Source organism: Hyla sarda, chromosome 2 (assembly GCF_029499605.1).
Source record: "Hyla sarda isolate aHylSar1 chromosome 2, aHylSar1.hap1, whole genome shotgun sequence".
Classification (NCBI taxonomy): Eukaryota; Metazoa; Chordata; class Amphibia; order Anura; family Hylidae; genus Hyla; species Hyla sarda.
The window spans coordinates 265,490,643-265,504,614 of record NC_079190.1 but is presented as its reverse complement, the minus strand read 5'-3'; the positions used below and the strand labels follow the sequence as shown (position 1 = coordinate 265,504,614).

General features: G+C 39.5%; 1 protein-coding gene across 2 annotated transcripts in view; it reads left to right on the top strand.

The window, feature by feature from the left end:
- INPP5B (inositol polyphosphate-5-phosphatase B) overlaps positions 1-13,972 on the top strand; it is a 130,351-nt gene that overhangs the window by 27,371 nt on the left and 89,008 nt on the right. The window contains exons 5-6 of one of the 2 annotated variants that reach the window (XM_056557102.1): positions 3,358-3,387; positions 5,362-5,472. In XM_056557102.1, the coding sequence (XP_056413077.1) occupies positions 3,358-3,387; positions 5,362-5,472 (141 nt within the window). Of the gene's footprint in view, positions 1-3,357; positions 3,388-5,361; positions 5,473-9,963; positions 10,359-13,972 lie in introns of those variants that run through there. The other variant, XM_056557103.1, reaches the window with a different exon arrangement.

Here is a 13,972-nt window from a genome sequence, read left to right as displayed (position 1 = left end):
TCAGTCAGCTAGGACGCGAGCGGAGGCCCCCTTACCTTGCTCCGTTGCATCCGATCGGCGTTTGATTGCTCCAAGCCTGAGCTACAGGCTTGAGCAATCGAGCTCCTAGAACGCTGATCCATGCAAAGCTATGAAAAAATTAATAAAAAGCGGTCAAAAAGTCCGATCAATACAAAAATGGTACCGATAAAAACTTCAGAACACGGCGCAAAAATAAGCTCTCATACCGGCCCGTACGCAGAAAAAAAAAAGTTATAGGGGTCAGAAGATGAGAATTTTTAACGTATAAATTTTCCTGCATGTAGTTATGATTTTTTTCAGAAGTCTGACAAAATCAAACCTATACAAGTAGGGTATCATTTTAACCGTATGGACCTACAGAATAAAGATAAGGTGTTATTTTTTAGCGAAAAATGCACTGCGTAGAAACGAAAGCCCCAAAAATTTACTAAATGACAGTTTGTCTTCAATTTTGTCGCACAATTAATTTTTTTTTCATTTCGCCATGGATTTTTTGGTAAAATAACTAATGTCACGGCAAAGTAGAATTGGTGGTGCAAAAAATAAGCCATAATATGGATTTTGAGCTGTAAAATTGAAAGAAAAAGAAAAAATTCAAATGCAAAAACGGAAAAACGCTGAGTCCTTAAGGGGTTAAGTCGCTTTTGAAATGGAGAAAATGTACCCCATATTTTATCACACTGTTCATCCCGGGCTGGGCAATACCCGTACTTAGGCCATATCTGGTTGCCTGACCGCCTGATAGGACCAAGAAGGAGAGGAGCCCCCTTTGGCTTTCAGGGCATCATTATATGAATTAAAGACCCCACCCCGTGCCTGCAAAGGATCGGAGCTGGCAGAACAATACCGCACCCCAACAAGTGTATTGGCTGGACCAGGGACCGCTCTGATCGGTCCTAGCTCGGCTAGCAGTGATGCACAGCTGTCTGTTACAGTTAAACTTTCTGATGAATATATATCTCGTATTGTGGGAATAAACACCCACTCGTGGCAAATACCGTATATCAATCACTGGGCGTTAAAAAAAAAAAAAAAACTGGAAAAAACTGGATTATTTTGCTGAAGGGGGAATTGGGTGATAGTCAGCATTCATACTGCTTTTCTGCAGTATAGGTGTCCGTTGTCATGTAAAAAAAAGGGATGCCAATGTAAACTGTAGCAGTCTCATTTGGAAATGACTGGAGCTGCTAGAGTATACGTCAGCATCACTTTTTTTTTTACATGATGCTGACGGATACCTCTAACATACTGCTGAAATGCAGTATGAACGGGATGCAGTGTAGGGTCATATAGGGCCCATCCGCAGCATATTTCACACCGTGGATGCCCCCGGCAGTCACAGGGGCAAGATCAGTGCTGCGGCTGGGTAGCTCAGTGTGTTCACTCATGACTGCCGCTATGAGTGGACACACAAAGCTACTCAGGCGCAGCAGGGAGCTCATTATTGTGACTGCTGGCGGGCATCTGCAGTATGTAATATGCTGCGGATGTGCGCCATGTGATCCTACACATTATGCATTTTTATTTTTCATTATATTTATTTAATAAATGTATTTTTATTTTTTTACACTTAAAAATTTTTTTTTTAACACTTCTATTTATTCAAATGTATTTTTTACACTTTTTTTATGCTTTGGAATACTAATACATGCAGGCAGCATATCAGGACGTGCCTCTGGCAATAACCGGGGCAGACCTGGGGTCCTTGTAAGACCCCAGCTGCCCAGGTAACTAGCAGCACCCCGCAATCATTGCAGGGTGCTACAGGAGAGGGACAAAAGGAGCCCCCTTCCTCTGTCAAACTCCTTACAACTCGTGGTCGAATCTGACCGCAGCTGTAAGGGTTAAACTGCCGGGACCGAACTTTACTTTGGTTCCGGAAGTGCGTCAGGCCCCTGCCCGGCGGGGATCACACACAGCACCCCGCGATCACGCTACAGCGGTGACAGAGGCAGCTCCCTCCCTCTGTCAAAACACTTACAGCCTGCGGTCAGGTCCGCAATCACAGTTGCCAGTTTACTTTGGTCCCGGCAGGGCAGCAAGGTCCCAGCTGTGTGTTACAGCCGAGTCCCTGCCGCAATCTCGTGGGTACACTGGGCAGTACCCACGAGAACCATGGATGTGTATACTCGTCCAGGTGCGGGAAGGGGCATCCCCCCTGGACGTGTATACACATCCATGGTCGTTAATATGTTAATGAATGTATTTGCAAATTATGGGGGAAAATAAGTATTTGTTCAATAACAAAACTTCATTTAAAATATTTTGTTATATACCCTTTGTTGGCAATGACAGAGGTCAATCGTTTTCTGTAAGTCATCACAAGGTTTTCACACACTGTTGCTGGTATTTTGGCCCATTCCTCCATGCAGATCTCCTCTAGAGCAGTGATGTTTTGGGGCTGTCGCTGGGCAACACGGACTTTCAACTCCCTCCAAAGGCTTTCTATGGGGTTGAGATCTGGAGACTGGCTTGGCCACTCCAGGACCTTGAAATGCTTCTTACGAAGCCACTTCTTCGTTCCCCGGGTGGTGTGTTTGGGATCATTGTCATGCTGAAAGACCCAGCCATGTTTCATCTTCAATGCCCTTGCTGATGGAAGAAGGTTTTCACTCAAAATCTCACAGTACATGGCCCCATTCTTTCTTTCCTTTTACACAGATCAGTCTTCTTCTTGGTCCCAGCTTGCCTATTGCAGATTCAGTCTTCCCAGCCTGGTGAAAGTCTAAAATTTTGTTTCTGGTGTCCTTCGACAGCTCTTTGGTCTTGGCCATAGTGGAGTTTGGAGTGTGACTGTTTGAGGTTGTGAACAGGTGTCTTTTTTACTGATAACAAGTTCAAACAGATGCCATTAATACAGGTAACGAGTGGAGGACTGAAGAGACTCTTAAAGAAGAGAGAGCGAAATCTTGCTTGTTTGCAGGTGACGAAATACTTATTTTCCACCATAATTTGGAAATAAATTCTTAAAAAATAAGACAATGTGATGTTATGGATTTTTTTCTCATTCTGTCTCTCATAGTTGAGGTATACCTATGATGACAATTACAGGCCTCTCTCATCTTTTTAAGTGGGAGCACAATTGGTGGCTGACTAAATATTTTTTTTCACCACTGTATCTCCAATCTTTTGCAAGGGAAGGAAATATGGATTCCACTGTTATGTGAGGCTCTTTGCTTATATACAGTAGCTTATTCATAAAATGTTTTAGAATGTACAATGTCATTGTATATGTTGCAATTGTCTATTGCTGCCATTAGGTGGCAGATGTGAAGTGCACATGGTAGGATTATTACAGTAAACAAAGGTCTTACTTTTAAATCTTTGGTTTTGTAGTGACACTGTATGAAAGATTCCAAGTCATTGGTAAGTAATGTTTTTGTGTCTTTGTTATTGTAAGCATAATAATTATGCTTTTAATTACGGTTATGCTCAAGTACTAGAAAACAGCAAGATAATACAGTATTTTGTATTCCATAGTTAGTGAAAAAGCCGTGTCTAAGTGCCACAGTCACGGTTCAATTTTCTGTCAATAAGCACTTAGATATATTGTATAATAGAACAGTTTCCTCCTAATTAGACCCCATGAAAATTCTGTGGATTATAAGAATCTGCTTACCCCTACTGGAGAACCCTTTTTACACCTCCTACTACCTGTGGGCCATGCTGGGGATCCAAAGAATTAAAGGGGTATTTCGGGAAAAAACTTTTTTTTATATATCAACTGGTTCCAGAAAGTGAAACAGATTTGTAAATTACTTCTATTAAAAAATCTTAATCCTTTCAGTACTTATGAGCTTCTAAAGTTAAGGTTGTTCTTTTCTGTCTAAGTAATCTCTGATGACACGTGTCTCGGGAAACGCCCAGTTTAGACGCAAATTCCCATAGCAAACCTCTTCTAAACTGGGCGGTTCCCGAGACACGTGTCATCAGAGATTACTTAGACAGAGAAGAACAACCTAAACTTCAGAAGCTCATAAGTACTGAAAGGATTAAGATTTTTTAATAGAAGTAATTTACAAATCTGTTTCACTTTCTGGAGCCAGTTGATATAAATAAAAAAAATTTTTTTCATGGAATACCCCTTTAATCCTTCCCCACACTCCTTTTTTTCTCTCTTCTATTTTTCCTTTTCTTTCCTTACATGGAAACGCTCATACTTGTTGACTGTATTTTTATCAGTTATATTCAAGAAATGTAGTTCAGGAATTTGGGCAGTGTGTATACTATGGATGTTCACTTTGAATAGAGTCATTATTATTGTTACCTTTATTACTTGGAATGCAGTTGTTCTCATTATGATACATTACGCCTCCACAATTGTCGGAGGATTGTTAGGAGGTTTACACATGTTTATTATTATACTGAACTGTTTTCTTTACCAACTGATATGATTATACCTTACAGATGTGTGTATTGTGTAAAATAAAGAATTGAAAAAAATTTATTAAATGGGTTACCCAGACAGCTACAGCCATTAATTTCTATTTCAGCAATTTTTGACACATGTAAGAGGTTAATGAAAAACTCCAAAATACATTTAAGTTCCCAATGATTTTTTTTTTCAATTTTGTATTTTTTTTTCATTTTTTTTTTTTTAGCTTTTAAAACATTTACAAACAGAAAAACCCTACCCCTCGGTCTCCTACAAGGAAGTCCTACCGTGAATAAGTAGATGCAAAGAATCTTAGTACAGAAACAACATTAGCCTGCATATACACATAACACAGTACAGTCAGTATAATATACATAAGAAAGAGCAATATGAGTAGCATCCTCTATCAGCAAATAAACAGGTTCATAAAAATCTGCAGAAAATAGCATATCAAAATGTACTCAACAGTCATTACAAGTGAGAGGAAGAATCCGGAGGTTGGATGAAGTTAGAGCGGGGGTATTAACCATTTCCTAGTTAAAAAAAAAAACTTATGCATTTATATAGCAATCTTTTTGTAAACTCTGTCACTGTCAGAGGAACTTTATTGACCCTTGGAAAATATGTATAATTTAGTATTTCAGAATGCCTAGTGAATATATCTTGGCAGTACCATTGGTCAGATTTGGACCTACTTATAGATATATGGATACAGTGCTCTTCTGCCAATGCCGGATCTTCATATTCTTGAAGAGGTGCAGCATTTCTTGGGGGGCCTTATTTCAAGGATATTTAACTTTTTTTTTTTTTTTTTTAAATCCACGTGTGTTTTAAAGAGCAGAGTCTTTCTTTAAGCATAAAAAATGTATTTTTTTTTGTACTGTCGAATAGATCACATGACCACGTGGCAGAAATATATGCAGCAAAAAGTAAGTGCATCTGGTCTCTTTTCACTTATCTTTAAGGCTCTGACATCACGGTGAGGATAAAGGCTCCAGATACCCAGCTTGACATTCAGCTTCCATTTGGATCCCGCACACAAGAATTTCTACATAAGATCAATAAGTCATGTCAGGGTAAGAATGCAGAACTCTTGGGAAAATCCATTCAGTAAATAGAAGTGAATATGAATTATTGTATATCTATTATTGTGAATAACTTCATGCTAAATAGTCGTTTTGTTTTCTTTTCTTAAAAACTGAATACCAGAGGGCTTCTTTAGAACCGTTATCAGTAGGTATGTAGGTAGTTGCCAATGTATCCTTCAACACAACTGATACAAGCTAGGTTACCTGTCATAAAAAGTGTGCATGGGTTTACACTTCAGCGCTTTTTGCTTGGTTCTGACCTGCTAATTTCTTAAAGGGGTATTCCAGGAGAAAACTTTTTTTAAATTACTTCTATTAAAAAATCTTAATCCTTTCAGTACTTATGAGCTTCTGAAGTTAAGGTTGTTCTTTTCTAAGTCCTCTCTGATGACACCTATCTCGGGAAACGCCCAGTTTAGAAGCAAATCCCCATAGCAAACCTCTTCTAAACTGGGCGTTTCCCGAGACAGGTGTCATCAGAGAGCACTTAGACAGAAAAGAACAACCTTAACTTCAGAAGCTCATAAGTACTGAAAGGATTAAGATTTTTTAATAGAAGTAATTTACAAATCTGTTTAACTTTCTGGAGCCAGTTGATGTATATAAATACCCCTTTAAGACTGAGCAATATTCTTTAATAATGTGTCTTGTAAAAAATAAAAAAACACTGCAATAAAGGAAGATTGGCGCACAGCTCTTTCGGTTGATCTCAATATTTCTAGAAGTGTGTTGTACAATCTGCAGTGTGTTAAAGTCTAGCCTTGTATGAAAATAATAACTTGTACCCATGTTATCTTAACATCTGCTTCTATTCTTGGAGCATTCAGTCAAAAGGTCAGAAATTTCCTTATTGGTTAAAATTAATGGCCCATGCTTTATTCCCAAGCTCCAGGGAGGGAGGATCTTCTAAATCTCATGTGGCTCAGTTTGTTGCAGTGTGGGGATTGCAAACGTTTAACCCATTGATTGCCCATCAATACAATGTAAATACATAATTGTGCATAGGTGATTTAGAAACTTTTTCTAGCCAGGCTTATTAACTGATACAACTACTTTTCTTTAAAGGGGTACTCCGGTGGAAAACATTTTTTTTTTTTTTTAAATCAACTGGTGCCAGAAAGTTAAACAAATTTGTAAATTACTTCTATTAAATTTTTTTTTACCCTTGCAGTACTTTTTAGCGGCTGTATGCTACAGAGGAAATTCTTTGCTTTTTGAATTTCTTTTTTGTCTTGTCCACAGTGTTCTCTGCTGACACCTCTGCCAGTGCCAGGAACTGTCCAGAGCAGCATAGGTTATCTATGGGGATTTTCTCCTGCTCTGATCAGTTCCTGATACGGGGATCAGGTGTCAGCAGAGAGCACTGTGGACAAGACAAAAAAAGAAATTAAAAAAGAAACAAATTTCCTCTGTAGCATACAGCTGCTAAAAAGTACAGGAAGGGTAAAGATTTTTTTAATAGAAGTAATTTACAAATCTGCTTAACTTCCTGGCACCAGTTGATTTAAAAACATGTTTTCCACCAGAGTACCCCTTTAAGTGCCTTTGTTATGGATAAGGCTCAAATAACACCACATTTGCAACTTACCAAAGCAGATGCAAAGTACACGCTGTTGCTATATGAGTATTAGCTTGGATAGGTGATCATACACCAATGGTAGCCTTAGGTAATAGAATATATGCAAACACTAGATTTTCTCATTGAGATAAGTCATCATTGCTTAGGGGTAAATACATTATTTTACTATACACCTACAAAAATAGAATCAAATGAAAAAACATATACGGTACATATAGTGGAAATCCTAAACCATAAATATATAAACCTACAAAGGACCCCAAATAATGGAAAAACAAAATAGTAGAGTGCAAATTTGACAATCTTTATTTATAGCATATAATACACAGAAAATGAACACCCAAATGAAACCTATAAAAAACACATGACAAAAGACAATTAAAATTCATGTCAATTAAGAGTCATGATGGTGGCCAGCAATAAAGAGATTTGGATTCCCTTGCTGGGTTATCCATATAGTGCACCGGAAACAGTATATATGTATATATTCCAATTCATGTATGTACACTCAATAAATAAACTCGTGCATAATAGGGTGACACAACATCTGGGGATAGGGTACAGACAATAAATGTAATTAATGAATTGTGCGCAACGGAGAATATAAAGATGTAAACAATACAAGATTAGCAGCTATGAAATCATGCTAGGTGCTCAGTGCGATGTATAGCTAACATAGGTATAGATAAACCCCACAGATTATATATAATTGTAGTTTAACCATAATGTCTGTAGCTATATGCCCAGAAGTTGTCCTCCCAATGAAGATACAATTCATGTAGGCAATACACCATAATAAAGTGTCTAATGCATAAAGTGCACAAATACTGAGGTGCCCAATAACTTACATGTGCCAGATCAAATGGCTGGTCACCCACGCTCCCCCACCTCACCCTCCGACACGTTTCGCTGACCTGCTTTGTCCAGGAACGCTCCTTCTGGGCATATAGCTACAGACATTATGGTTAAACTACAATTATTATATATAGTCTGTGGGGTTTATCTCTACCTATGTTAGCTATACACTGCACTGAGCACCTAGCATGATTTAATAGCTGCTAATCTTGTATTGTTTACATCTTTATATTCCCCGTTGCGCACAATTCATTAATTAGGGTTATGGTAGATCAGTCACTTAAGGGTCAGTAACACGTGGCACTACAAACTGCTCTCAGCAGAAGGGCGTTCACTGAGATATTAAAGGTACATCAAAAACAAGAAGGGGCTGTTTCTACCTGGATTGCAACAGCTTTTATTTCATCAGGAAAACGCTTATTACACCTCATGTACAAGGGAATTGCGGGGCAGAGTCTAGCAGGAGCGTGTCACTTGGGCAACGGTAGCCGTTTCGCGCTAGGAGGCGTTTCTTCAGGCCCCTTGTGTGCTGGCAATATGGTCTAGAAACAGGCACAATTTTGCACAACTATCTAGTTTTATTTGGCTTTTGGAGGAGATTTGACAAGTTACCTCTTATTTTACTGACCTTCCTTTTCCTTGTTCCTGACCTTGTGCTTGCTCATGTCAGCAATATCCCAGTAAATAGATAGCATCACAATGCTTGGCCTACTTGGGCCTGTGTGGCTCTCCCAGTTCTGTGACACTTTATTAATGGAGAAGCACACAGCTAGCCTACACCACACCACTGACAAGTTCACAAAGACATTGTTTTTCTGATCTTCTCATGCTGATTTCATTTGACCTTGGTGTTTTTCCCTTTGGTAGACTAAACAGGCTACCAAATCTTATTTTAGATGTGCCCCCCCCCCCCCCCCCCCCACACACACACATACATTTTAAAAAACAAATTGACTTTATTACTCTCACTGTTTCTTTACTTTATTGGGTTATTGTAATGTGTTACAGTTTATATGCTCTGTGTGGTGGATTTCTTGTAATGTGTGTTATATGCAACAAAAAGCTCCAAAGGGGTTAAGACACTGTCTATTTCCATTTGCCATAATTTTTTGCCTAAAACATATCCTTTATTAATATATTCACATAAAAGATGATTATTGAAAAAGGGATTTAAAGGGGCACTCTGGTGGAAAACATTTTTTTTTTAAATCAACTGGTGCCAGAAAGTTAAACAGATTTGTATATTATTTCTATTTGCAAATCTTAATCCTTCCAGTACTTATCAGCTGCTGTATGCTCCAAAGAAAGTTGTATATTTCTTCTCTGTCTGACCTCAGTGCTCTCTGCTGACACCTCTGCCCATTTCAGGAACTGTCTAAAGCAGGAGAAATTTGCTATGGGGATTTGCTCCTGCTCTGGACAGTTCCTGACATGGACAGAGGTGTCAGCAGAGAGCACTGTGGTCAGACAGAAAAGAAATTAAAAAAGAAAAGAACTTCATCAATCAAACGTGAGTAGCCTGGAGGAGCGTGAGGGCAGCATGATTACATGCGCTGCAGCTTTGCCCCAATGCCTACTTACCGGGCAGCAGGGAGTAGTGACTAGTTGATTTTTACCATAGTGCGGCATCAGAGGAAGCTTATGGGTATAGCGTCCTAATGCCATGTCTTACATCCACAAGGTGCTGGGGAGGGTTTATTGGGTTTAGGCGACCCGACAGGTTTCCTTCAAATGGATGCTGTACAGTAGCATCAATCACCAAAGGCTTGTATGGTATCATTTCTTTTTTGCAGTCTTCCATTGGACCAAATAGCATGTGTTACTACACAATTCATTCTTTATTTTTTGCAGTATACCACTAGATAGCGTTACTTCCGTTCTGCTGCACCTTCTTTTAGCAACAGGCAGAAGAAATTCAAGTGTGCTGCTTAGTGAAAGGACAAAAAAGGAAAAGAAGTCCATAATAAATAAACACAATGTGAAGCTTCATTTAAAGAATCATCATGCAAAAATGAATCATATTGCTAACAAAATCTTTGTTCAGCGTAGATGGGTTCTTTGGAATTCTAAGTATACTGTTAGAGTGGAAGTATAAAAAAGCAAGTGTTATTCCAGGGCATAGATGTTCCTGTACTGCAAGCCTTTGTGGAATTCTCCAGTAGCTGAGAGGTTAATAGTGGACTGACTATCTGCAGCACTGTTTCCTTTTATTTATCTTAGCAGAGACAGGAGGGTACTGAGCAGACTCTGCACACGCTGTGTATTGTCAGCTACATGCTATCTTTGCTTTTTTATGTTGCTCTCTAAAACCTGGGGCGAAATTGACCCTTGAGTTTTTAGTAAACCCAGGAAGAGTTCTACTTTGTCGCAGTTGTCACTACAAATTTTTTTTTCATGGATACAAGTTGGAAATCCTGTGAGAGTGTTAAACCCCTGCATGGTAAGTGCGGAATCCTATTTAGATATTTGGATTATACATTTCTGAATATGAATTGCTGGGAAGGGTTTCCAAATAAATTCCAGGGATACATGACTGCTAATGTGGCGTATGTAAACCTTTCTTGTGTGAAACTGAGGGAAAACCATACTTGTTACGCTTTTTTGTTTTATTCTTTAAAGGGGTTATCCAGGGGGTTTATATATCAACTAGCTCCAGAAAGTTAAGCAGACTTGTAAATTACTTCTATTAAAAAACTTAATCCTTTCAGTACTTATGAGCTGCTGAAGTTGAGTGGTTCTTTTCTGTCTAAGTGCTCTCTGATGACACCTGTCTCGGGAACCGCCCAGTTTAGAAGCAAATCCCCATAGCAAACCTCTTCTACTCTGTGCAGTTCCAAGACAAGCAGAGATGTCAGCAGAGAGCACTGTTGCCAGACAGAAAAGAACAACTCAACTTCAGCAGCTGATAATTATTGAAAGCATTAAGATTTTTTAATAGAAGTAATTTACAATCTGTTTAACTTTCTGGAGCCAGTTGATATAAAAAAAAAGTTTTTTCCTGGAATACCCCTTTAATTTTCATGTGTATGTTGCAAGTAATGACAATATCTATTTTAATGGATGGAGCTGTATAACAGCTTATTTCTTCTGGGATAACTTATAGTTTTCGTTTGTACTACTTTAGGACACATGTTACTAATATGCAAAACTTTATTTTTGTGTTCATCCTCAATTTAAAACAAAGAATAGTCATTTTGGTATTGTTCGACCCCCAGCTGTGGCACAGAGGTGCTTATTTGTTTACAAAGGGTGCCCTCTACATCTCTATAACCACTTTAGTGCAGCAATGTCAATTGACTATGGCATCTAAGGGGTCAAACAGCCATAATTTAAAGGGGTACTCCAGGCAAAAACTTTTTTATATATATCAACTGGCTCCAGAAAGTTAAACAGATTTGTAAATTACTTCTATTAAAAAAATCTTAATCCTTTCAGTACTTATGAGCTTCTGAAGTTAAGGTTGTTCTTTTCTGTCTAAGTGCTCTCTGATGACACCTGTCTCAGGAAACGCCCAGTTTAGAAGACGTTTGCTATGGGGATTTCCTTCTAAACTGGGCGTTTCCCGAGACAGGTGTCATCAGAGAGGACAGAAAAGAACAACTTAACTTCAGAAGCTCATAAGTTCTGAAAGGATTAAGATTTTTTAATAGAACTAATTTACAAATCTGTTTAACTTTCTAAAGCCAGTTGATATATAAAAAAAGTTTTTTCCTGGATAACCCCTTTAAGTAATCTATAATATAGCTAGCACCTGCAAATGATGGTGTTACATAAGTCAGTAATACTTGCAAATATATTAAACTCGTAACATAGCTTTTATCTCACTGTTCAGAAGCATGTACACTAGTTCCCTCCGTAAATGTTCAAAAAACCTCTTCAGTGTACAAAAAGTATGCTAATAATAATACAGGAAACAAATGGGTGGAGAAGCAAGCAACTGCGGTTTCTGTGCATGTAAGATTGCATGGTATAAATAGGGAGGCAACTTATGGATCCGAGCGCTGAGAACAGTACCACAATACTAAGATCAATACTATAAGAGAGGTAAAGGATCCGATGGTATGGTTGTAAGTCATAATACAGTGATCCCTCAACTTACAATGGCCTCAACATACAATGGTTTCAACATACAATGGTCTTTTCTGGACCATTGTAACTTGAACCAGACTCAACATTCAATGCTATGGAATCTGCGAAACATGTCAATGGCTGGAAGAACCAACCAATCAGAATGGGCATTCACTGGTAACGCCCCTGTATTACTGAAGTGCATGGACTGACTGGCTGTCTGGTAGAGCCCCCTACAGTAAAGGGAGGTACTACATGTTCTGTACTACTCTTTACCTGTATTACTGAAGTGCATGCACTGACTGGTGTCTGGTAGCGCCCCCTACAGTAAAGGGAGGTACTACATGTTCTGTAATACTTTCAACCCATGCCAGGGGGCTGCTCTTTTGGACACCAGGTGAGGACGACTCCATGTTACTTTTTCAGGACATTGCGTGTACTGTACTGGACCCTGAAGAAGCTCCTGTCCTCTACAGACCAGTATATATATATATATATATATATATATATATATATATATATGTATTTATATATCTCAGTTTATTTTGTGCTCTTTGAATTGTATTCAGGGTAAATCAAGCAAATTCTCTTACCTTGTGTATTGGTCACTATTGGTTTTAAATACCTTCTATGTACACTAATATTCAGACTATGACTAAGAGCACATAGTGTGCTAGAAATGTGTCAGCTTAACTTGTGATATATGTACAAGATACCTTGCTCGAATTTTATTATGATTTTACAATAAAGAGGAGTTCGATTTTAAGAAATTTGTCCAGGAAAATGTTTTTTTTTTTTGCCCAGGAAAATGTTTCTTTTATCCTTGATACTAGAAGCTACGGACTGTTGATAGTATTCAGAATACTTGGCAGAGTAGATGGGCCAAATGGTTCTCATCTGCCAACACAGTGTATGTTTCTATTTGAGCCTCTTTAAAAATGACAGAATAATATGGTGACAGATCCACTTTAAGGGTACGCTCACAAGTACTCAAATTGCTGCAGATTTTCTGCACTGTAATCACCTATGCTATCTGCAAAGCATCTGTGTAGAGCTGGTATCTGTCCTTTGTATTTTATTTGTATTTTTGGCCTTTGTCTTTTTTATTTAGTGGTGATGTCATTTGAGACCCAATTTTTAATTGTTCACAGGGCTTCACTATTCTAAAACTGTCCATTCTTGGTCCCCTTCTGGCCTCTGTACACCTGTACTCCATCAATTACATGTCACCAGTGATGTGAGACCAATGTCACAAAGGAAAGTCATAGAATTAGTATACTGGTTTTTATAAGTAAAGGGATCCTGTCTAATACAACTGGACATAATTGCTGCAAATTGGGGAGTGCAGGGCCGTTTTAAGGAATTTAAGGGGTCCAAGCAAGATAGACATGGAGGCCCCCCCTCCACCCCCTCCCCCTCTCCAATCTAGGTAGTACCCCCAGATTAACCCCCTCTCCCCAGTAGGCAGGTAGTATCCCCAGATTAACCCCCTCCCCCCCAGTAGGCAGGTAGTATCCCCAGATTAACCCCCTCCCCCCAGTAGGCGGGTAGTATCCCCAGATTAACCCCCTCCCCCCAGTAGGCAGGTAGTACCCCTAGATTGGACTCCCCCCCCCCCCCCCTACCCGGCTGGTACCTCTGCAGTTGCCGGGAATTCAGGGCAGAACCTTCCCCAGATAAGGGCTTGCACAGCTACGCGCGGTAATGATGTTCGCTCACGTCACGCTCTCAGAATACCTAGGGCCGGCGTCAGGACGTAGTAACGCTGACCCTTGAATTCTGGGAGCGTGACGTGAGCGGACATCAATACGAGGCCGATGCACGTAACTGTACGGCACTTAACTGGGGCAGGTACGTCCTGAGTGAGGCAACTACAGGTGAGCCCGGGACAAAAATAGGAGCCAGAGGCCGAGCGGCTTTAGTCTCTGCCTCCTGCTCCAGGCTCTCGCACTGCTAACCCGTCCGGCCGACAGAGCGAGCTGCCGA